General features: G+C 43.6%; 1 protein-coding gene across 2 annotated transcripts in view; it reads left to right on the top strand.

Annotated features, from left to right (window-relative positions):
• LOC122790475 (zinc finger protein 521-like) overlaps positions 1-25,958 on the top strand; it is a 3,214,752-nt gene that overhangs the window by 1,543,406 nt on the left and 1,645,388 nt on the right. For both annotated transcript variants that reach the window (XM_044058016.1, XM_044058015.1), the window contains exon 15: positions 4,490-4,561. In XM_044058016.1, the coding sequence (XP_043913951.1) occupies positions 4,490-4,561 (72 nt within the window). The remainder of the gene's footprint in view (positions 1-4,489; positions 4,562-25,958) is intronic.

Here is a 25,958-nt window from a genome sequence, read left to right as displayed (position 1 = left end):
CTCCCTGGACTACATGAAAAGAGACATAGAGGAGCTCTCTGATTATGAAGCCCAGGCTGATATGACCCTGACCCTGAGCAGCATCTTGCCCTCACCAAGAATGATGCCACAGTACAAAGACAAGATGACCAGCTTTAATAATTGGCTCAAATACTGGTGTCATTCTAGGGGGCTCAAATGTCTGTCTGCTTGGGATGACATGCTGGACAAGCCATGCTGCTTCGCAAGGGACGGCTTGCATCTGTCACCACTGGGCTTCCGGATATTGGCTAAGGCTCTTGCCTCCCCCATAGTGCCTTTTTTAGGCAAGGCTCAAAAGGCAAACCCACCTCCTTGGAAAACAAAAATGGAAAAAAATTAAGGGTAATGCTGCTCAACGCCGGAAGTCTAAATCTCAAGATGCAGGCTCTCGAAGCACTCCTCAGTATGGAGGACATCGATGTCTGTGCAGTAACTGAAACCTGGTTCAAGGCTCCTGAGAGCACCCCAGCGCTACCAGGCTATACCTCATATCATGCCTTTCGGCCCCAAAACTCGGGCCAAACCAAAAAGGGAGGGGGGATTGTCCATATTCATCAAGGACACCCACACCTCCAGGTTAGTGGCAACACATTAAGCATCCGAGACCATCCAGGTGCAACTAACCATAGGCAAAACTGCTATACAACTGGTAGCATGTTGCAGACTACCCTCCCAATCTCAGGAACCCCACTCAGCCTTCCTGAAGACATTGGAGGATGTGAATGTCTCACCAAACACCATCATATTGGGAGACTTCAACTACCCTTACATAGACTGGGTGCATTATTGTAGCCCAAACATCCTAGCCCAAAGGTTCCTGGAATTCATAAATTCAAATGCAATGGAACAGCTAGTCACCTCTCCCACAAGGGGAGATAATATACTAGACCTGATCATCACAAACATGGGGACAAAGTGCTCCACACTGGATGTATACCCTTCACTAGTGAGATCTGACCACAAACTAATAACCCTGGATATACATATCCCACCTCCACCCCCAACACAAAAGACTACAGTGAAAAACTTCTCAAAAGCCAACTTTACACTTCTTAAAACTGAGATGGTATCCTTTAAGCCCACTGGGACAGTGGAAACCACATCACACAATGCAGAATCCTTCACAAATGCTTTCTACGGATATCTCCAAGAATGCATGGATCATGCAATCCCAAATAAAACCAAGACCCTCTCCACCAAGGGCAGGCGTCCTGTCTGGTGGACCCCAGCCATAAACAAATTGTATAACAAAAGAAGGAAGCTACTGCACGACAGAGCAAAATCCCATAAAGAGAAGGCATCTCTGATCAGCACTAGTTGAAAGCTACGTTCTCTCATAAAAACATCCAAGGCCAACTTTGAGAGAAAAATCACTATGGACACTAAAGATAACCACAAGGCCTTCTTCAGCTATGTTAGAAACCTGGGAGGAAACCTCAGATATGTTCAGAGTTAGTTCACAATGACAAAAAATACACTGAACCCACAGATATTGCCAACATTCTGGCAGACCGGTTCAGTGCAAATTTCTCCCCTCCCTTACCCCCAAAAGAAGAAATACTTATCCCAGCTGAATGTAACCTCCCTGTCATCTCAGATGTCCAGGTGAGAACCGCCCTCAGCAAAGCTAAAAACACATCATCAATGGGACCCGACGGTATCCCGGGTTGCGTGCTATGTGAACTCCAAGAGGAGCTAAACCCGCACATAAAAATGCTATTTAACCTTAGCCTTACTACAGGATATGTACCTGAAAACTGGCGTACAGCAACAGTAGTCCCACTCCACAAAGGAGGCACCTCTACTGACCCTGGTAACTACCGCCCCATAAGCTTAACCAGCCTGGTCTGCAAAGCTATGGAAAGAATCATTATGGAACTAATAAACAGAGACATTGGGGATTTACAGACACTTGATCCCACCCATTTCGGCTTTGTAAACGGCAGATCCTGCCTTTTAAACCTGGTTGACTTTTTCAAAACCGTCACTAGAGCCATCGACGAGGGCAAAGCAGTCTGTACAGCCTACCTGGACTTGGCTAAAGCTTTCGACACAATACCCCACTCTGGCATCATAGACGAGCTCAAGAGCTTAAATGTAAATCCATATGTCACAAGATGGGTGGCAAACTGGCTAAAGGATAGAACCCATAAAGTCAAAATTGCTGGAGCCATGTCAGACTTAAAGCCAATGACAAGTGGTGTCCCACAGGGCTCTGTCCTGGGACCCCTCTTGTTCGGCATTTATTTCTCAGATGTGAAAGCAAACATGGGAGGGTTGTGGCTGGCAAAGTTCGCTGCAAACTAGGCGCATAGTCGATACACCAGCTGACACATACATCCTACAGAAAGGCCTCACTGAAATGGACAACTGGTGCCGGAGTGATGGCCTTAAACTAAATGCCAAAACATGTATAGTCATCCCCTTTGGGGAAAAACAAAGTGCCCACAAATTATCACATAGGCGGTAACCCACTGAGTACGAAAAAAGTAATCGGAGACCTGGGGACCCAAGTCGATAGTGACCTCTCATTTGACACCCATATTGCCAAAGTGGTTAGAACGACTTTCTACCTTGCCCACCTTATCATGAAGGGATTCACATCCAGATCAAAGGAGGTCATTGTGCCGCTGTACTCCTCCCTTATCAGGCCCATGATTGAGTACAGTGCCCCATTTGGTATGTACCTCACCCGGCACTTGCAACAGCTAGTGAGACCCCAAAAGTACCTCACCAAGAGGATCAAGGGTCTCCAACATATTGTCATATGCTGCCAGACTAAAGAAACTCCAACTCTTTTCAGTAGCATACTGCCTACTCAGAAGTGATCTGTGCCTGACGTACAAGGCCATGTCCAATCAGGAATTGATGGACATGCTCTACCTCAAAAAATCCAAATCCATCAGAACCACGAGAGCTTAAAGATTTGAACCTCAACACAAATATGAATAGGACATGCTGGAGGGACAGATTCATAACTCAGAGGCTTCCCATACACTGGAACAGAATCCTAGTTCATGTTAGGCAGAGCCCCTCACTGACTCTCTTCAAGAGAAATCTTGACGAGTGGATGGGAGATCGTAGGTTTACCCCAGGGGTCATCTCTGTGTCACTACTAGACAGAGGCACAGTAAACTAATATATATATGGGTCTGCTGTAAAAGATCAAAAATCCACGTGTTCGAAAACTAACAGCAGACACTCGGTTATACGAAAGTGCACTTCCACGAAGCACAGTTCAACCATCCGTTCAGGGATACTGAAGCACCGAGACACAGTACAGTGGAGAATAGGGAATTTAGCTGTTCCCCACTGTAGTGCAATCTCGGAGTTGGTATAATTAAGTGGAGGGAGGCGAAGTCCCCCATTCAATGTAATGTTAATAAGTGTTTTCTATTTTTTGTTTTTATCAGTTCGTTGAACCGAGTTTCGTGAAAGTGCACTTTTGAATAAGTGCACTTTGGCGTAACTGAACGGTCTACTGCTCTTTTTCGAATAAGTGGTATTCGATTAAAAGCAGTAGACCCATATATATATGCCTGCACACACACACACACACACACACACACATATATATATATATATATATATATATATATACACACACACACACACACACACACATATATATATATATATATATATATATATATATATATATATATATATATATATATAGCAATATGTACATATGTTTGTGCGCATGTGTGTATACACACACAAATATGCATGTGTGTATGTGCGTGTACAATATATGAATCTGTGCCAGACATGCAGAGTGTCAAAAGTTCAAGTGATAAGTCAGAGAAAAACAATTTGAATCACAAAAATTTGAATACAAAAAAAAAACTTCAAATCTTGAAGATTCGAAGCAGAACAAAAACTACTTTTTTGTGGACTGGGGCAACTCTGAGATCACTGTACTATACAGAAAGGGCAAATTCCCCAATCCCCACTGTATTGAAATCTCGCTCACATAAATAGCAGCAATGTTGAAAAAGTTAATTGTGACATTGAAAACAACCTGCCCACTGCAGCAGATCCCCAACCTTCCCACCAGGAGAGAAGAAACGAGCAAAACTTTTTCATTCCTGTGAACTTGGATCATAAAAATAGCAAGAAAGATGCTTCTCCTACAAAAAAAAAAAAAATTCAGAGTATACAAAGCATTACATGATGTTCTGGAAACTGTTGTGGTTTGTTCTTAAATTTTTTGTCGTACACTGCAGAACTGAGCAGCGTCCTTTATTTTTTTAAATGCAGTGTGGCAGGCAAATCGTACAGTTTTAAGGTAAGTCTTTGATGTCCTCCTGCACTGGAGGGGAATGTGGAAAAGAAAGATAACAAAGAAGGATATTATATGTACCCATTAAGTTTTATTTGTATCTTAAGAAAATAAATACTGCTGTTTGGAGTATTTTTGTTCTGCCTTGTCAATAATAATGTCTGGCTTTAAATTTATTTTTAGGACCACCTGAAGAAATTGAAGCCATAGAGCAGATGCCTATAACACCAGAAGTTGAGCATCGACATCCACATTGTAAGTTGGATAACTGTATTTTATGTACTGTATAGATGTTACGCTCTTGCTGTGGTGGTGGTGCTGTAGTAGTGTTGTCACCTCACAGTAAGACGTTGTCCTGTTCGATTCTCAGCTAAAGCGTCTTCTGTGTGGAGACATGCGTGAATGGGTGTACCTTCGTTGAAGGTTGTGCGTCAGGCCTGGCAAGTCGGAACGAAAAAAAACTACTGCCAATCATTAGCGGACCACAGTTCCGCTGTGGTGACCCCTAACCGGGAAAAGCCAAAAGATACAACAACAACATAGATGTTACACTCTTCAGCTTCACTTTGCAAGTTGCTATAAATTTATTTGTAATGCAGATGTGCAGTTACCGGAGTGTTGTCTGTTTTCACCATTAGCCAGAGTACTCTGTGTTTTTTGTGTTAAGCAGCTTTTTTTCTTTAGTTACATTTGATTGTGTATGCTGTATAAATGGAAGCGCTGTGTTTTATCAGGTCTTTCATCCTCAAAACCAGTGTCAGCAAACACAAACTCTCACTTTCTGTTAATGTCAGCAGTTCCAAGTAGGGGAAGAGGCTGTTAAAATATATTTACATTGGGGTGTGCTAACAAAATAGCTTTGAGGGGGGTGCCACTTGCATCCCCATTGTTTTGGCTTTGCCCACATAGTCTAGGGGAAAAGCTGTCTCTTTAAAAATTCATATTTTCCCTTTGCTTTGAGTTAGTATGACCTTAAGAGTTTGCATAATTACAAATCAGATTTCACCCTACATGGGGGTGGGGGTATATCTCCCCACTCCTTGCAAAACAGTTATTCAACCAGGGATGTTCTACTGTTTATCACTGGATAAGTGAGTGATGCTTGGAACCTTAAACCCAAAGCACAGCTGTGATCCTTTCTTGTTGGCTAGACTCAGAGCATGAAAGTGAATGTTGCATTTTCCTCATATCCCCTCCCCCCTTCTCTGAATTTGTGCAGTCTCAGAGGTTTTGTGTGTGTTTGTCTGTATAACAAATATGTGCATGCTTATGTATATAGGTGTTCCTGAAATTATTTAAATGGCATAAGATCAACAGTAAATGATCAGTAGAAAAATATCTAAACTGAAAAACACTGACAAGATTGAAATTATAGTAGGGGAGGGTTTATGCCCTTCCCCGCTTTAGTGTGATTTCAGAGTTGGTATATATAATTAGCAGGGGGTGCAGGGAGGCTTGCTCCTGCACAAACATTGAAAATATGACTCCGTCTAACCTCAAAAAAACCCATTGAGAAATCTGACAAAATCGAACCACATCCTATGGCACTGGAGTCTGGTTGGCATGCATCTTCATTTACAGCGGTTACCCCGGATCCCGAATTCTCACTGGAGTCGTCACGGGGCCGCCTTCTGTAGTTAAGGTTCAGGATTTGAACAAACCTCTGCACTGGCCTGATAACCCACCCTTGACTGCTTCTTATTGGTATGCTAGGTCCATGCATAGCCTTAGGGAAGTTGGTGTGGGCAAGATGTTGCAGATATTCTTGAAGGCCCAGATGTACTTGTGGATCATTGCGTTCATTTCTGCCTTGAGAATGGAGTGAGCTGGCCTTTCTGCCTCATACCTTATTTCTTCTCCAGTCCACCCTTCTGAGACTTTGATTTTGGATTTTACTCCCGTCTGTGTGGTTCACTTCTTGACACTGACAGCTTGGTTGTCTTTAGCTTCCCTGTCTATCTTTATGTGTTTGACTCTGGCTCTGTCTGAGCCATCTGCATCCCTGAGATGAGAGTTCAGGGCCTGGGATTGGGACGGACTCTGAGGCTTAAAGAGCCATTCTTGCGCTTCGTCCCTGAAAAGCTCGGCTCTGGTCTTTGCTTCAAATCTGGTGAGGTCGGCAGCTGGGGATGTTGCTTCTCTTGGATGTGCAGGTCAAGGAAGGTCCTTTCTCAGTTGTTCTTAGCCATCAACATTTGAAGTCATAGAACAGATTCTGTCCTTTCTTAATGCCTGTTTATCGCACACTGTGCAAGATCCATGCCAGTTCTCTTGTCATCTTAGATCTTCCATCTCATATCACTTTGTTCATGGACAGCTTGCACTTAAGGGTCCAGAACAGCCCCATACTTTGGGATCCTCTTTAAGCTTCTTTACCTGGTGGTGCACAAGAGTTATCATTGTAAAAGGATGTGCCTAGATTCCCCCCAGGGTTCACTGACAGAGGACTATGACTTTGATGAGGGGAAGGGTTCCCAAAATCCCCCACTGGTGATGTCTCCTTTGCAACCTTATTGAATTGATGAGACATGGGGAGGTTGGATTTCTTTCTGTGAGTAGTCAGTAGGCCTTTGGTTCAGGCCCATTATCATCCTGGTGTCTAGGAGTGTGTGGGGAGAACCTGATGTGGTGGAGCCTATACTTAGGAAGCCAAGCAGAATTTTAGTTCCACTCGAATATAGATTACATTGGAGCAAAGGGACTGCAGTCAGTGCCATTGATGTTGCCACAGCCACCACAAAAAGCTGTCAGTAGAGTGCATTAGTCTGTTCTTCAAACAGAGTCCAGAGTGTTGGACAAATTTGAGAAGTGTATTGTCCTCACTGTACTGAACTACATGACATACCCGACTAGGCTTCAGTTATCAGTGCAGTTTTTCCAGCATCTTGTACACTTTTTTTTTTGACACCATAGTGTACTATTTTTATACCTTCTATTTCAAATTATTACAGTGGTTATTAACGTATGGCATATATTCGTCATATTTCTAGAAAATATCTTAGAGTCTGATGTCATTTTGCTTTCTTTCCTCATCTCCCTGGTTCGGATCCGATTCTGTGGATCCGACTCTGCTGTTAGTTTAGCTTGTGGGCACCAAAAACTTCTCCGCCTCCTCCTTTACCCATAACGCACCAACCCATAACATACCTCAGATCTCATTTGTTGATATGGTCACCTTCAGCTCTCAAGCAAAAATTCAGAATTATGTTTTTTTCTATTTTTACTACTAAATACTTCACACCTAGTGTAAGAAAAAAGGAGCTATATAATCCCCTTTTACCATTGTTGGTTGTAGTTTATTTTTTTATCTGCTTTTACACAACTAATGTATTCTTACTACCATTGATGGTCTTTCTTCTTTCTTGCCCTTTTCTTTTTAAAATATAACAAAAAAGGGTGTAATTTATTTTCTTTATTATTCTATATAGTTCAGGATGTCAGAAAAAGGCCCTTCAGGGTTTAAGAAATATCAGAAGTGTAGGTACAAATTGCCTTTATCATACACGCATTCATCATGTGTTTACTGTCTGGGCCTGGATCACCTTAAAGTTGAATCCCAAATGTGTCCTAACTTTAATTCATGGGCCATTTCTGACCAAAAGATTTAACTTATATTAAAAAGGTTACTCCCTATGTCATTTTTCTGAAGCTATTACTGGAGCTCTACTCTCCAAGGCTAAAACTAAGAAGACTTTTACCAAGTCTCCTAAACCATCAGGATTGTCAACTCCTTCATTTTAGGGCTGCCTAAGAAGAAACAGAAATCAGATTTGAAGGCAATTTCTACAGTTTGTGTGCCAGATCCAACAACTTCCTCTTCTGATCTGAGCACTTGGGATCTGGCATCCTTACCTTGGACTAGGTACTCACACACTGTTGATCCAGTACCTTCCAGACTATCTTCTCCTTTTTTGGAATGCTAACTTTCTAGGTTGCCATCCTAGCCTTCCTCTTGATCTTCCAGAAGTATAACTGGGAGTTCTCCCGGCTCCTACCCCTTCGGGTCATGAAGTCTGTCCCTCTACCACTCTGCCAATTACAGCTCCTTCTGTGACCCAACTGCTTGTTTTAGATCCCCTGGACCCACCCAAACCTTCCAGGTCAGTCCTTTTCAGATCTGAAGACATCCGGGAGTGCACAGGCTGTGATGTCTTCAGAGCCGGATGACTCTGAGCCGAAACACCCCTGTTGGGTCTGAGGCATTGGAGTCGACTTTGAAGTTTTTGGAACCATGTCTTTGCCCCTCAGAGCCTCAGCATTGGACAGCTTGGTTTTGACTTCCACCTCCAGTAGATTGCCTTCAGGGAAGAGGGAACTGATTGGGACAGAAAGAAGCCTTGCTTCTCGGCTCCATTGTCTTCCTTCTCCCAGGAGCATTCTGCTTTTGAGGTAGTGAAGAGAGTGTGTTCTGTGCTTCGTCAGGTCAGACGGATCCTTACCTGCCTCACATCGTCCCTCTGGATCCCAGGTGTGTCTGCACCTTGAGCCTCATCATTCTGCGTGATAGGATAGCCAGCTGTAAGTCTCCAGGCTACCCAGCAATGTTTTCCAGTGTCTACTAATACTTCACCAGAGCACCCCACCGAGGAAGTCTGTAGAAAGAGGAAGTGGAAGAGGAGGAACTTTAACCCCCTCCCCCCTCAGAAGTCAGTCACCAAAGATACTGATTTGGCTGAAGGAGAATGGTCCCCAAGATCACCACCTGATGGCATCTCATTTGGAGACATTCTTGAGATTCTTAAGCAGAGGGATGGTTGGTCCTCTGATAACCCTTCTCCATAGGAATCATTTTTCCTGGAAGCCTTTGGAGATGGCCTTTCAACCTCCTGGGTTACTCTGCCTGCCGATGAGCTCGTTGATTTGATCTTTAGGTGGGTGTGAAAGGAACTTGAGTCAATTGAGCCAATCCACAAAAGACCAGATCGGATTCTGGCTCCACCTTTAGGTAGGGAATTCTGGAGTAAGGGGTGCCCGTAAATGCTATGGTCATGGTGGTGGCTCCCAAGAAGGAACTTGCTGACCAGAGTACCTCTGTCCAACCCCCTGACAGGGAGTCTAAGGTGTTCGACAGATTTGGGAAATGTGTGTGTGCTTCAGCGACCTTTGTCCTCAAGTCCCTGAACTACTTGGCACACTTTGAGACTACAAAGGGACTTGATTAAGGAACTTTCAAAATTCCTTTCGGGAGGACCACTATGGCTGAGGCTCAATTTTCTGTGACCTTGCAGTTGGCTATTCTCCAATCTATTTCAAACTCATGTGCAGCAGGTTCAGACATTTCCATCAGTAGGTATGCCTGTATGTGCTTGTATGATTTTGCGGAGCCCTTCAAGTCTTCGTTTGTCAGTGCACCCTTTGACAGATGTTCATTGTGTAGCCCTAAAGTTAAAGACACACTCTCCAGGAGTGAGGAAGATGGAAAGACTGTCTCTGCAGTGGGCATACATTTTTTGACCACCTCAAAGATCCTTTTCTAGGAATCAATTGAGTGGTTAAAACATATGGCTCAGGAAGTCCCAGGGTCCTTTCCAAGATCCACATGAAGATGGTTCCTCCAGGGCTAGAGGGGGGAACTCGAATGGATGACTACACCTAAATGACGAAGGAGGCCCACAGAACCAAGGGTCCAGAGATTCCTTCATTGATGGACCCTAACAGCTTTCCTGAAAGGAGGCTGGATTGTGCCCCTTCTAGAGGTATTTGGGGGTTGATTATCCCTGGACCAGAGAGCCTGGCTAGTCCTAAAAGATACTTTAGTGGAGAGGATTATTTCCAGAGGTTATATAATTCCCTTTTCCCTCCCAACTCCATCAGTATGCAAATTTCCCTCTGTCCCACCCTGTCGGAGGAAAGCAGCAGCATTAGAAAAGCTAAAGCTGCTAGCAAGAGTCATCCAAGTGGTCCCACCAGACCAGATAGAATCTAGAACGTATTCAGGATTTTTTTCTAGTGCCAAGAAAATGGGTCTGGAGACCAATTTTTGATCTTAGCGACTTGAACAAGTCAGTTCGACACACAAAGTTTTGGATGGTCACAGTTCAGTCCATTCTGTCCTTTTTGAGCAAGGATGACTGGATTTGCTCGACAGACCTTCAGGATGCGTACTAAAACATGAACAAACAATCCAGAACGTTTTTGTTTCCTTCCGGGAACCGGTCCCTTCCAGTTCAGAACACTGCCCTTTTGCCTCACCACATCACCCAAGGTGTTCACCAAATGCATGACAGTGGTAGCAGCTCACTTGAGACTGCACGGATCCCAGGTATTTCCATACTTAGATGATTGGATCATTACCGCCCCAACCAAGCTTCTTTCCTTCTGGATAAGGCAGTGTCAGACTCCAGTATTAACCAGACCATTAATCTGCCAGTCTTCTTTTCTAAATTTCCAAACAAGGGTGAATATATGTTACGTTTATTGGATGTCCACAGAAAATTACATTTGTACCCAAGTAGAATGAAAGATATTAGAAAGATCAATTATTTGTGTCTTTTACGGATTCTAAATTGGGGATATCAATTGCAAAGGTAACTCTAGCCAGATGGCTGACAGATTGCATTTCATTTATCTAAAACAAATTGGGGCTATCCTTACCAAAACCTACAAGAGCCCATCCAACTAGATGTATGACAACTTCTTCAGCACTCTTGTCTACAACATACATGGACGACATATGTGCAGCTGCAACTTGGGCCAGTTCTCATAACTTTATCACTCATTACAAACTAGATCTGGTCTCATAGGGAAGAACAGCCTTTGGCTCAACTGTGCTCAGGAATATCCTTCCTTAAGAGTCCACCTGTGAATTTAGGTAGCTGGGTACTCTGTCCCTACAGTTGAAGATAGTGAAGATTGACAATATCAGATAAACAAGGTATGTGCTTTTCATTATACAAATTTCATTGTTTCTCAATCCCCTCTCCCAAACTTTTTTTCACAGTTGATTTCTAGAAGAAAGAGAGATTATAAACACACCACTGCTTCATGTTGAGCTCGAGATATGACTTATTTTGTTAGGATTTTTATATTAGTTCTTCCTACTTAATTTCAGATGGCAAACAAGCTCTGAGGTATATTAGGGGTGGGTGCATATTGGTAAGAGAGGAGATCGAGAGATTTTTGGCGGCCATGAGCTAAAGTAACAACTGAATCGGATCCATGGATCGAATCAGAACCCAACATTTCAGGAAGAATGAAAATGGACAAAACAGCTGGAATGTTAGGATAGGTACCCAACTTTTTTTTTCTTTGGTACTGAGTATTCCATTTGTCTGAGGGGGCATGCATGAGTTGTCTGTTGACTGGACGATGTATGAAGGTTGACAGTGCTAAAGATACATACTGAAACATAACATTTATACATATTTCCATATTTTATTACTAAACAAGTGTAAGTAACTACAAATTTGTAGCCCTGAAACAGCAGGTATGGGTGACACCTTTTGCAGCACTACATAAACTTTCATGTGATATCATATATACATCAACTGGGTTGTTATTAACAGAAATGTTTGCATGGCGTTCAGTAAACTCTCAGTTAACTGATGCTCTCAAGCAACTGTCAAAAAAAAAATCTAAGAAATACAGTACAGTTTTTGTATGTTGCACTTTGCCGTCACCCCCCGCAGAAGCATACCTTATGTTTTTAGAGTTTCAGAAAGGAAGATAGGAATAAATTCTCCCTCTCCCCAACCTGAGAACAAGTCAAACCAAACAAATAGTATAGGGTACAGTATTAGCTAGGCCTGTTTTTTAATAATAACTGTCAAGAAACTACAGTTGTCTGGCATCTACCAATCCCCATGGGTACCGTTTAACTGAGAGTTTACTGTATATTCATAATTTGTCAGGAAAAGCCCAAGTAAATATATCCACACACTCTAAGAAAAACAATTTTACACCTAAACCTAGCCAGACTGTGTAATGTATCCTATACCTAACCTATAAAATACTTGTAAACTTTCTTACTTACTGACCAATGAACTGGGGTCAACAGATTCCTGACTTGTGTACAGAGATGTTCTGTGAAATTGTATTCTGTTAAACTGCTGTTTGGACAATCCATGAAATTGTTACATAAGATATGCAAATATACGTACAAATCATATGTACTTCTAGACAAATACAAGTGTCAGCAAAGCATTGGTAGTTAAGTACTAGTTCTTTTGCATTTTTTTCTCCATTATGTAATAGTTCAACTGACATCACAAACTATCATCAACTGTTTTTTTGATGAGTTTACTAACATAACTGTTAATCTGGCATATATTCATAATTGAGTGTAAAATTAAGACTACACTTTCTTAGATGTTCAACTATGATCAAATAAGTGAATTAATTAGTACATTCCTGTTTGACACTTAACCTGTATCTAGTCATCTCACTGTTAGAATCCTGTGTGAATTCATTGCAATTCCCCTAACATACACACACAAACTCTTTGCTCAGAAATCAGTGAGAGCTGTAGAATGAATACATCAAAAGTCATGACATAGGAATGTATGTCCTCAGCTTACTGCTGTAAGAATACAGTGTTACCCCCCGCCCAAACCTGTCAGCATATTGGCTCAAGAATTGAGGGGAATGGTGGACAAAGAAACAAAATCAGGAGCAGGTAGATGTTCATGTTTCACTGTTGCAGTCATTACACTTGGGTTATCCTGTTGGCAGGCTACCCTCAGTCGGCCTGAATTCCAAAGTCCTGGTCCGGCGTCGGTTGCTGTCGCCTCTTCCCTGACTTCTGTGCACCAGGGATATGTATATAAGATGCAGCCGACGCCATTTTCTTCTGTCTTCGCAGTCCCCGAAGCAAAAGCAGTTCACAAGTGCCGTTCGGCTGACTCCTGAGATTTTCGAAATTGAATTTCAGAACCAAGGTCGTCAATAAAGTGAAGTACCCTGTTGGGGAAACTTTTTCTTGCGCCAGATCGATGTCAGTAAAAGTTAACAATTGTATTTCTTGTAGGAAGCAAAACCTCATAAGGATTTTCACTCTTACTGTATTCCTTGCCTAGGCTCTGACCACGACGTTGCTAGTTGTCGGTTTTGTGCTAGATTCAACCAACACACTATTAAGTGTCTGTTTGATTTTGCTTTACATTACTTTGGCTGAAAGTTTAACTACATAATGCCGTCGGAACAACCGATGACCAGAATTCATAAAAAACGCAAAGACAAAGAAAAGGACAGGCATCCGAGGTCCAAAACTGATGAAGCCTCTTCTAGGCTAGTCACCGGTTCTCAGTGAGGTGCTTTCGCAGCCCCTGACACCCGCTACCTCAGAGCCACAGGCCGCCTCCGACTCCCACGTGGAGACAACTAGGCCTCTGGAAACTCAAGGTATTGGGCGTACAGAAACTATTCCCTCAGATGGGTCTGAAGCCGCTGAGCAGGCATCTGGTTCTGAGGGTGTTTTCAGACCTACCCAGCTTACTATCAAGTCCACTTCAACAGCCAAGGCAAAGTCTAAAACACCATTAAAGACCAACAAACAAGTACAGCATTCTCCTGGACAGTCATCCATGCCAAAGAAACAGATGCTTAAAATGGCAGAGGACCTAATTACTCTGATCAGGGGTTCCCATCTCCCTCCTGATAAAAGGTGTAGGCAAGACACTGATTATGATTCCTCTGACCAGGTTTCTTTTTCCTCCGATTCCTCTTCTGAACAGGGATATTCTCTTCCTCCCTATGAAGACTCTGATGCTGAAGAATCTGTCCCTTCAGCCTCTCCTCCTGAGGATTATTCTTTTGGGGAAACCCTGCACACCATGAGGGAGCATTTCCATTGGGAGAGCCATGATTATTCAGAATCCAAGAAAAGGCTCAGGGATTTTCTTTTACTGCCTCAGCACAGACCCCTTGCTATTGCTCCTGTACTTGATATTGTTGATGATGTTTTTTCTGAATCCAGCTTGTCTCCTGATTCTTTACCCCCTGCACCAGTCAAGCCAGATAGGTACTACAGGGTCCCAGACTCTCATAATGTCTTTATAAAAACCTTGCTGCTGACCCAGAAACAATTTATCAGGGTCCCAAAGGGGTCAAGGCTTCTAATGCAAAAAAAACTGTTTCCTCTGATAGGGATTTTAGAGCACTGGATAGATGGGGGAAAAAGTTTACACTTCTGCTACTTTAGCTGTAAGGACTTTAAACTGCCAGTTTCACATGCTTAAATATCAACAGTACCTAATGTCTTTACTAAAACAGAAAATGCTTACAAGCTCAGAATGTCCTGACAATAAGGAAATGTAGGATTTATTGCATGCAGCTGAACAAGTGGGAAAGCATACTCTGCATTGTGGTTTTGATTCATTAGAGGCTTCTTGCATAGCCACAGTTGCAGGCTCTGTCATTCGAAGGCATGCTTGGTTAAAAGAACAAAGTTTACCTGAACATGTTAAAGCAAAATTATTGGATGCTCCATTACAGCATGATACTTTGTTTGGTGTTAAGGCAGAAGAGGTGTTAAAGAAAATGGAGGATAAAGCAAAATCAATGCAGACAGTAAAGGATTTCTTACAGGTCCAGCCACCTAGATTTAGCAGGAACTGGCCTTCTAAAAATTGGTCCTTTCCAGTGTCAGACAGGCCACAAAGAGGCAGATACAGACGCCCTAGAGGCAGATCTCAGCCCCAAGGCTCATACAGACCTAAACAATGGGGTGCTTCAGCCCCCAAAGGCGGAGAAGACAAATCACAACCTTATAGGAAACAGTCCCAATGACTTCCCTCTACAAAAGCCAAGCACTTACCTTTTGACAGCACCCTTAGGGAGAAAACTAGCACTTTTTTCACAAAACTGGTGCATGATCACCCAGGACAAATGGGTACTGAATATAGTTTTTCAGGGTTACAGGTTCCGCTTTCACACTCTGCCAAGGTCAAAAGGTATGCCAGACCTGCCACAAAACCAATGGGCAGGGGCACAAAAACAAATTTCTGCTCTCATGGACATGAGAGCTATTCAAAACATACCACAGCAAGAACAGGGGCAATGATTTTACTCAAGACTTTTCTTGGTACCCAGAAAGGACAAAGCCTGGAGGCCAATACTGGAACTGTCTATTCTAAATACTTTCCTGGATGTTCCAAAATTTAAAATGTTGACACTGCAGCAACTTCTATCCATGCTGGACAAGAAGGCTTGGCTAGTTACTTTGGACCTCAGAGGCATACCTGCATGTCCCAATCAGACAAACTTGCAGAAGATACCTCAGATTCATAGCTTGCTCAATGCACTACCAATTCTCTCCACTGCCCTTTGGCTTATCTACTGCACCCAGGGTCTTCACAAAATGCCTGGCACCAGTAATTGCATTTTGCAGACAAAAAGGAATCCAAATATATCCCTACTTGGACGACAGCCTTATTCAAGCAGAGAGCAAGGACATTCTACTAAAGCATTTGGCGTTTGTAAAAGAATTACTAATTTGCCTAGGGTACAGAGTAAATGAAAAGAAATCAAAACTAGTGCCCTATCAAGAGATAATATTCCTGGGTGCAAGCTTAAATACAACTACCCAGATGGCTTATCTCACGCCAGACAAACAAAGGCGACTGATTCAATACTTTCAACTGATTGCAACAAAGATCGAGCTACCTGCAAGAAACATTCTGCAGGCTTTGGGCCTCATGGCATCTTGCATCCTGTTAATTCCATATGCAAAACTGCACATGAGGAAGCTACAATGGTACCTAAAAAGTATTTGGACTCAACATTGCCACAGCCTGGAAACAATGATAAGTCTTATTCCCTGCCTGCAACAGGAGTTTTGATGGTGGGCACTGGCCTGTCACCACAACAAGGGACAGCCTTTCACTTTACCCACAGCCAGGCAGACGCTAACACCAGATGCATCGGATTATGCCTGGGGGGCACACATGGCAGGAAAATGTATGTAGGGCACATGCCCACGGACCAAATGCATCTTCACATCAACCAAAAAGATATGCTAGCTGTACAAAATGCCCTGACAGCCTTCAAGGATCTACTACGTCCAGGTGCAACATGCCCTGACAGCCTTCAAGGATCTACTACGTCCAGGACAACTGTTACTAAAGACGGAGAATACTACAATTATGTGGTACATAAACAAGCAAGGGGGCACACATTTCTACCCCCTCTGCAGGCAAGCCATGACTTTGTGGAACACAGCTTTGACCTATCAAGTACATCTGCAGGCACATTTCCTGCCAGGAAAGAAAAATACTCTGGCAGACAAACTAAGCAGAAACCTCATGGACCCTCACGAGTGGAAACTAAATCCACAGGTCTTCAGCATGATAACAAGGAAATGGGAATGCCCAGACATAGATCTCTTTGCCTCCCCTCACAACTATCAACTACAGAGATTTTGCACAAGGACTTATCACTCACAAGCATGGAAAGTGGATGCTCTTATCTTTCAGCTGGAAAACCCTAACAGTTTATGCCTTTCCACCACTGCCTCTCCTTCCCAAGGTGCTCCTAAAAGTCAGACAAGAGAAGCCAAAAATTATTATGATTGCCCCAGACTCGCCACGCCAGCACTTTTATCCAAACCTAAAGAGCTTGTCTCAAGGCCCAGCCTGGACTTTACCTTTAATTCCTCATCTTCTGACTCAACAAAACAATCAGATCCTGCACAGCCAACTCAGAACCGTATATCTGGCTGCATGGCGGATAATATAGCCACTCAGAACACACCTCTCTCTAAAGCTGTTATGGATGTCATTTTGGAAGCCAGGAGGCTCAGCACCAGGAAATCTTATGCAGAAAAATGGAAGAGATTCTGTGCTTGGAACCAGGCACAAAGACTTGAATCACTTGTTCCAAATATTCCTCAGTTTTTACAATACCTAACTGAGATGCTGGACACAGGCCTCTCCTCATCAATTAAGATCCATGCCTCTGCCATTTCAGCTCATTACAATACGGAACCTCCTATTTTCTCTCATCCACTGCTAAGACAGTACCTCAGAGGGGCAAAAAACATAAGACCCCCAAGGAGAGCACCAACACCTACATGGGACCTCAACTTTGTCTTAGAAAAGCTCACACTACCAACTTTTGAGCCAGCCAATACAGCTGACATAAAATTCTTATGGAAAACTGCTCTGCTCCTAGCAATAACTTCAGCAAGAAGAGTCTGAGTTACAGGCATTAACGGCAGTGGAACCCTTTATCATTTTTCATCCGGACAGGGTTACTCTAAGGACAAACTCAACATTTATGCCCAAGGTAGTATCCAGTGTGGCTCTTAACCAAACCATTCATTTGCCAACTTTTTATCCTAATCCCCAGAATAAAGGGGAGAGACTTCTGCATTCTTTGGAGATACACAGGCAGCTACGCTTCTACTTGGACAAAACAAAAGCTTTCTGAAACACTGAGCAACTGTTTTGTAGCATATGCTGCAGAATCACAAGGAAAGGCTAACTGAAAGCAGACTATTTCAAAGTGGATAGGACACTGTATTCGTTTCTGCTATGCACAGCATGGCAAGTCGATGCCTAAGGATATTAGGCCACATTCTACCAGGGCAGCAGCCACTTCAGCCTTTCTCAGAGGAGTACCAACCAAGGAAAATTTGGAAGCTGCAACTTGGAGTTCAGTGCACACTTTTACCAAGCATTATCACTTGCCTCTTTACTCTAAGTCCAGAGCAGGCTTTGCTACTGCAGTTCTGCAGGGCCTCATAGCCACTCCTAATCCTATTTAGACCCAGCCGCCCTACCTCAGCTTTGGGATTCAACCAAAGTGTAATGACTGCAACAGTGAAACACGATGAACATAGTACAGTTGTGTACCTACCATAAATGTAGATGTTAGAGTGTATTCACTGTTGCAGTCCAGGTTACCCACCCTCCATCCCCCTTTCTTTGCTGGGACTTATCTACACTTCTCTATCCTATACAGTCTATGTGGTGTATTTGCTTGTAGATGAAGGTATTGTTTTTATTTTACGGTATGTTTTTGTTAGCAATATGTATTGCCTACCTTCTTGGGGGCACATGACATCTGGGGCAAGAAAAACTGAAGAAAATGGTGTCAGCTGCATCTTGTATACCCCTGGCGCACTGACGTCAGGGAAGAGGCGACAGCAACCGATGCCGGACCAGGACTTCGGAATTCAGGCCGACTGAGGGTAGCCTGCCAGCAGGATAACCCAAGTGTAATGACTGCAACAGTGAATACACTCGAACATCTACATTTATGGTAGGTACACAACTGTGCTATCTCCTTCCATTCACTGGTTGCAGTATTCTTAACCTTTGGGATTCCCTGCCTTGGCAGTTCGACATCCAGCCAGTATACAAAAGCCTACTGTTTCTGTAAGGTACATCGTACATTGCACGTATGCTCTTTGCATAGGGTAGTGCATAAACGTGATGTCCAGATGTGTCATCCTCAGATCTTCTTTGCCGCCAGTCCGAACATATCTCTCAATCATCTGTCTGAATGTCTACGTTCTTGCAGTCAGTCCATATGCATCTTAATCGCCAGTCCTATTTGTTGGTCTCTGAGCTGTTGTTAAGTGTCCTATTGGGGTTTTGTTTTTTTCTTGAAATTTAGTTGCTTCTGGGGGTTAATGTCATCCAGAAAGGGTAAATGCCAGTACTGGAGTCATATTCTCCATAAAGACCACTACAAACCGTGTTTATTTTGCCCAGATGCCTCTTGACAACCATAGGTTTTGCTCCTTTGTCAGGTTTTGTACCAAAGACTCTGCATAGTAAGCTGTTTTATTACCATTGTATCTAGAGAATCAGCAACTTATGCATCTTGCGCAGGATACCATGGAAGGAACTTTCTGCCCTGAGGGTCAGCTGTTAAGAAAGAAGAGGGTTAAGACACCAACACCAGAATCTTCTACTGTACAGCCTCCTCTGGGCATTTCTGTCGAGGTCACTGGGAACCTGGAGGTTTGCCTGGATTTGTTGTTGGATTCCTCTGCCATGATGGGTTGGAGGCCAGTAGGGATATGGTTTACAGCAAGTCCGATGAGGCTTTGCAAACGTCCGATTCAGGCGGTCAGGGGGAACCACAGTTGATTTCCAAGGGGCTAGGAGTGTTCCTCAGATTTTAGTTAGGGAAGAAGTCACAAGTACTGTTCTTGAATGCCGTTCTGGGTCAGAGCTTTCTAAGTTTTTCAGGGATGATGTCCCATTAAAGAAAAAACAAAAAACTAAACATATTTGTGCTACTCCAAGGGATCCACAGAGTGAGTGACATGCTGTCAGGATTTGTTTGATGCTTTGGGATTAAAATCTCCTCAGAGGGTTTCTGTTTCATTTCCCCCTTGATTCTCTACTCCCGTTAAAAGTCCAGAGAACAGTATTCCTCTGAGGAGGAATTGGATTTTGATGAGGAATCCCTTGCTTACTCTTCCCAAATTCTTTCTTTTTCAGACTGTCAGAGGAAGAGGAATCTCAACAGTCCCAATACTTCCTTCGAAGAAATTTAATTTGGGGATACAGCCTCTAAGATGATGGAAGTTTTTAAATGGGATTGTGCTCAGGTCTCTGAAATCCATCAGAGGTGCTATGAGTTGCTGCAGATGGACTCTCGGACACCATCTGCTATTCCTGCCGCTTTGACTGCTTTTTTGGATGCATTTTCCAATGACTGTAAAGCTCCTTATTCTTTGCCCCCTGCTCCCAAGAAATCTGATATGTTTTATAGGGTGCCTGAGGACTGTAACTTTTTGAACAAATTTCCTGCTGCTGGACCCCCTCAGTGGCGTCTTTCACCTCTGGCAAGCCCTTCTCATTTGCTTCCTTCGCCCAAGTTTTTACTGCCTTCTAGTAAAAAAATAGAACCATAGAAAGGCCAGCTAAGAAGGTTTACACCTTGGCTACCTTGGCTTTTAGGGTTATTAATTATCAGATCTATATGTCCAGGTATGTGTTGGCTCTCTTTTCTCAGTCTTGTCAAGTTATTTGTGATGTTCCAGACTCTCTGGGTAAAACTTCTGCTCTTTCCCTGTCAGGGACTTCTTCTCGGGTGGTTCGTCATACCAGAAGTTTTAGTTATAATGCAGCAGATGCCTCTTCTAGGGCTGCTGTTTTTGGTTCAGTGATGAGGAGGTATTCTTGGCTTCTACGTCAACCATTGCCTGATGATATCAAGGCTAAGTTGATGGATGCCTTTGTTGATAATAAACACTTGTTTGGGGAATCTGCTGCTGGTTTGTTTAAGTCCCTCCAGGATAAGGGGAAGGCCTTACTGGAACTCCAATATGTGTTTGCCACTCCTGTTTCTAAATTTCAAATAAACTACCCCAGTAAGCTTGCCTTTGTTCGCAGGCAATCTCGCTCTCCTACTAAGGGCAAAAAGAGTGGCAAATGGGCTTCTGCTGCTAGGGCTACTCAGACTTCAGAGACTCAGAAGTCTTCTTTCCCAGATAAATCAGGTGTTGTCTGGACTATCTGTTTCTTCCCGGCCATGTTCCTCTTTCTCTTCGCCTTTCTCTCTTCCTACGGGGCTTCATATTATTAAGGATTCTTGGGTTCTGTACATTATTTGCCAAGGGTATTTCATGGTGTGGAAATCCCATCCTTCATTAATGGGCATTACTCAGCCTCCTCGGGAACAACTCCCTTTTTTTCCCCAGAGGTACTTCGAGACTTTGTCTCAGAGTACTATTCAAGAGGTGCCTGTATCCCAAAGGGGGAGGGGCTTTACTCTAGAATGTTTCTGGTTCCGAGGAAAGAGGGTACTTGGAGACCAATTCTAGACCTCTCTCATTTAAACCCTTTTCTGAAGGTGCCCACGTTTTGAATGTTCTGTCTCCAAACTCTAGGTTCCTCTTTTGCTTCCTCAGGCCTATATGGTGTCTCTAGATTTTAAGGATGCTTATCTGCATATTCTAATCCATCCCGTTTTCAGGAAGTTTGTTTTTCTGTTGCTTTCTGGCATTTTCAGTTCTCTGCTTTGCCCTTTGGCCTTTTTACTGTCCCAAGAGCATTCACCAAATGCCTCACTCCTGCTGTTGCTTGTTGCAGGCTTCGGGGGATCCAAGTATTTCCTTACTTGGGCGACCTGCTGATTTAGATCTCCTCTTCACTGATTCTGTTGCAAAATCTTTATTTTGCCATTTCCCTTCTTCAGAGCTTGTGATTCACACTAAACTACAAAAAGTCTTATCTGACTCCTTCTCTGGATCATGTTTTTATAGGTTGCAGGATTCAGAAGATGCCTATGCTGGCATCCCTGCCTTCTCCTAAGGCTTTAACTCTCACCACCTACTTTCAAACTTTTTTTTGTCTGGCCTCCATTACTGCTGGGGCGTTTCTAAGAGCTCTGGGATTCTTGGCATCCACCATCCCTATCCTTTCTCATGCTCAACTTCATATGAGAAAGTTTCAGTAGTCGTGACGACAGTTTGGCTTCAACATGCACATCCTCTAGACTTTGTAATTCCTCCTCTTCCTTTTCTGGTGGCTCCAGCAGTGATCTAAATATAGAGCTCCCTTTTCATCCCCCTCCTCCCTCTCATGAACTGTTCAGATGCTTCAGTCGTGGGATTTGGAGGAGGTTTGGCTCCCTAAAGGTACAGGGGGTATGGGATGTTCATCGTGTTTCACTGTTGCAGTCATGACTGTAGGGTTCTCCCCTGCCGGCAGGCAGCCCTCGGTAGGCCAGAATCCCAAAGTCTGGGTCCGGCGTCGGCTGTTCAACCATGCTCCCTGACGTCAGAGCGTCAGGAGTACAAAGCTGACAGCCGACGCCATCTTCTCCAGTCTTTCTTGCCGTGCGGTGATAGCAGTTCGCACATGCCGGTCGGCTGACTCCTGATGATTTTTTCTGTTAAACTTCAGTCCGAAGATTTTCTTCTCCACTCAAAGCTAAGTACCCCGTTGGGGAAACTTTTTTCTTGCTCCACTCCGATGTCAGAAAAAGTTAATAATTGTATTTCATGTGGGAAGCAAATACCTCATAAGGATTTTCATTCTTACTGTATTCCTTGCTTAGGCCCTGACTACGACGTAGCTAGTTGTCAGTTTTGTGCTAGATTCAATCAACGTACAATTAAGCGAAGGTACGATTTTGCTTTTCATTACTTAGGTAGGCGCTTTAACTGCAAAATGTTGTCGGATACGGTTCCGGCTACCGGAGTTTACAAACGTCGCAAGGATAAAGACAGGCCTCCAAGGTCCAAATCTGATGATAGCGCACAAGCGGAGCCAGCTTTAGGTTCGTCCGTAGTCAGTGAGGCGCTTTTGCAGCCCCTGTCGTCGTTCATTTCAGAACCAATGGCCGAAACGGACTCTCATGAGGAGCCAACCAGGCCTTTAAATATTTCTATTGCGGGACCTTCGGACAATGCTCCTTCGGATGGGTCCAGAGCCGCTGTGCAGGTACCGGCTTCCGAAGGGGTTTTCAGGCCTACTCAGCTTATAATAAAGACAAAGGCAAAGACTCCTTCTAAATCAAAGACTGCAACACAGGCTTCTGCTGAACCGGCTCCCAAGTCACAGAAACAGTTACTCAAGATGGCGGAGGATTTACTTACTATGATTAGGGGTTCACATCCCCCTCCAGATAAAAGGCCAAGGCAAGATGTTTATTATGATTCCTCTGATCAGGCTTCTGTTTCCTCAGTTTCTTCTTCTGATCAGGAATATTCTTTCCCTCCTTATGTGGATTCTGATGCTGAGGAATCCATTTCTTCAGCTTCTCCCCCTGAGGATTTCTCTTTTGGGGAAACTTTGCATGAAATGAGGGAACATTTCCACTGGGAAGGACAGGTGTATTCGGAATCTAAGAAAAGACTGAGGGATTTTCTTCTTCTTCCCCAACATAGACCCCTGGCTATTCCTCCTGTTTTGGATATTGTGGATGATGCCTTTTCGGAGGCTAACTTAACCCCTGACTCTTTTCCTCTTGCTCCTGTTAAGCCTGATAGATATTACAGGGTTCCCAATTCCCACCAGTTTTTATACAAGAACCCTTCTGCTGACCCTGAAACCATTTCTCAGGGTCCTAAGGGAGTTAAGACCGCTTCTGCCAAAAATCCCATTCCTACTGAAAAGGATTCTCGATCCTTAGAAAGATGGGGCAAAAAGGTGTACACTTCTGCTACTTTGTCCATTAGGGCTTTAAACTGTCAGTTTCATATGCTGAAATACCAGCAATTTCTCTTGTCTGTTTTAAAACAAAAGCTTACTTCCATTTCTGCCTGTGCAGATGATAAGGAATTACATGACTTATTGCATGCCACTGAACAAGTTGGGAAGCATGGTTTACACTGTGGATTTGATGCCTTGGAGGCTTCTTGTAGGGCTGCGGCCTCTGGCACTGTCATTAGAAGGCATGCATGGCTAAAGGAACAAAATTTGCCTGAACAAGTAAAGGCTAAATTATTGGATGCTCCTGTTCAGCATAATGTTTTGTTTGGATCTAAAGCTGAAGAGGTGATTAAAAAGATGGGAGGATAAGGCGAAATCCATGCAAACAGTTAAAGATTTCTTACAAGTACAGCCACCTAGATTTAGCAGGAATTGGCCTTCAAAAAATTGGTCCTTTCCCACTTCAGACAGGCCTCAGAGGGGTAGATATAGACGCTCCAGAGGAAGGCCTCAAACACAAGCCTCTTATAGACCAAGACAGTGGACTGCTTCCACCCCTAGGGGAGGAGAGGACAGGTCACAAACTCAAAGGAAACAAACTCAATGACTCCCTCTGTTGGGCTACAGGAATTTCTTGCCTGGAAGCCCCTCTCGGAGGAAAACTCTCTCTTTTTTATCGAAATTGGACTCAAATAACCCAAGACAAGTGGGTTTTGGATGTGGTTTTAAGAGGTTACAAATTCCATTTTCATACCTTGCCAAGGCCAAGTGGATGGCCAGACCTTCCAAAGCATCAATGGACGGAGGCCTTAAACCAGGTGGAAGCTCTTTTGGCTATGAATGCCATAGAACTGGTTCCACTTTCAGAGATGGGAAAAGGTTTTTACTCAAGGCTCTTTCTAGTCCCAAGGAAGCAAAACTCATGGAGACCCATTCTGGATCTGTCGTTCTTGAACACCTTTCTAGAGATTCCAAAATTCAAGATGCTTACTCTACAGCAGCTACTTCCAATGCTGTCCAAAGATGCATGGATGGTAACTTTGGATTTAAAGGAGGCATATTTACACATTCCCATCAGGCAAGATCGCAGAAAATACCTCAGGTTCAAGGCCGGATCGAGGCACTTTCAATTCTCTGCGCTGCCCCTTGGATTGTCTACTGCGCCCAGGGTCTTCACCAAATGCCTGGCTCCAGTAGTAGCTTACTGCAGACTCAAGGGAATTCAAATTTGCCTTTATCTGGACGATTGTCTAATTCAGGCAGACAGCAAGGATGTCTTACTCCAGCATCTAGAATTTGTACAGAACCTCCTCAAGTTCCTGGGATTCTCTGTAAAGATAAAAAAGTCAAATTTGACACCATCACAACAGATAACTTTTCTGGGTGCTTTTCTAAACACCACAACCCAGATGGCATTTCTGACATCTGAAAAACAATTACAGCTGGCTTCAACTTTCAAAACCCTGGCAAATTTAACTCCACTGTCTGCAAGGAAATTCCTGCAGGCTTTGGGTTACATGGCCTCCTGCATCCTTCTCGTACCATATGCAAGACTACACATGAGGAAAATACAGTGGTACCTAAAAAGTGTATGGTCTCAGCATTGCCACAGTTCAGACATACTGATCTTCGTCCTTCCTTGCCTTCAGAAGGAATTTCTTTGGTGGTCCAGGGCATGTGCTCTAAACAAAGGGAAACCCTTCTGTCTGCCTCCTGCCCCTCAGATTCTAACCACGGACGCCTCGGATTATGCTTGGGGAGCCCATTTTCAGGGAAACTGTCTGCAGGGCCTTTGGACAAAGGATCAGAAGCACCTGCATATCAATTTAAAGGAAATGTTAGCCATTCAGAAAGCTCTATTGGCCTTCAGGAATCTTTTACAACCAGGACAATTACTAATACGGACAGACAACACCACAGTTCTGAGGTACATAAACAAGCAAGGGGGATCTCATTCCTACCCCCTTTGCAGACTAGCCATAGATCTATGGAACACAGCTCTAGCTTACAATCTGGATCTTCAAGCTCAATTTCTACCAGGGAAACAAAACTTCCTGGCAGACAGTCTGAGCAGAAACCTTTCGGATCCACACGAATGGATGCTGGACACCAAAATATTCAGGATGATAACAGCAGTCTGGGGATGTCCTCACATAGACCTCTTTGCATCCCATCTCAATCATCAACTACAGAGTTTTTGCAGCAGGACTTTTCACAGAGAAGCTTGGAAAGTGGATGCCCTGTCATTCAGTTGGAGGAACCTCTCGGGATATGCCTTTCCGCCTCTTCCTCTTCTTCCATGGGTCTTATTGAAGATAAAACAGGACAAGCCCAAGATGATAATCTTGCTGGCTCCAAATTGGCCTCGTCAGCTTTGGTATCCAACGCTAAAAAACCTATGCCTGGAGCCCCCTTGGGTTTTACCTCAAGTCTCCGAACCTTCTGTCCCAACATCAGGGTCAGGTTCTACACTCTCATGTCAGAACTCTCTGCCTGGCGGCCTGGTTAATCCAGGGCCTTTGATTTCTTCTTTCCTACCCAAGCAGGTTATGGATGTCATTTTAGAAGCCAGACGTCCTAGCACTAGAAAATCTTAT

This window comes from Protopterus annectens, chromosome 16.part0, assembly GCF_019279795.1.
Source record: "Protopterus annectens isolate FY-2018-M chromosome 16.part0, PAN1.0, whole genome shotgun sequence".
NCBI classification, from domain to species: domain Eukaryota; kingdom Metazoa; phylum Chordata; order Ceratodontiformes; family Protopteridae; genus Protopterus; species Protopterus annectens.
The sequence above is the reverse complement of the archived record's forward strand: the minus strand, read 5'-3'. Positions and strand labels throughout refer to the sequence as shown.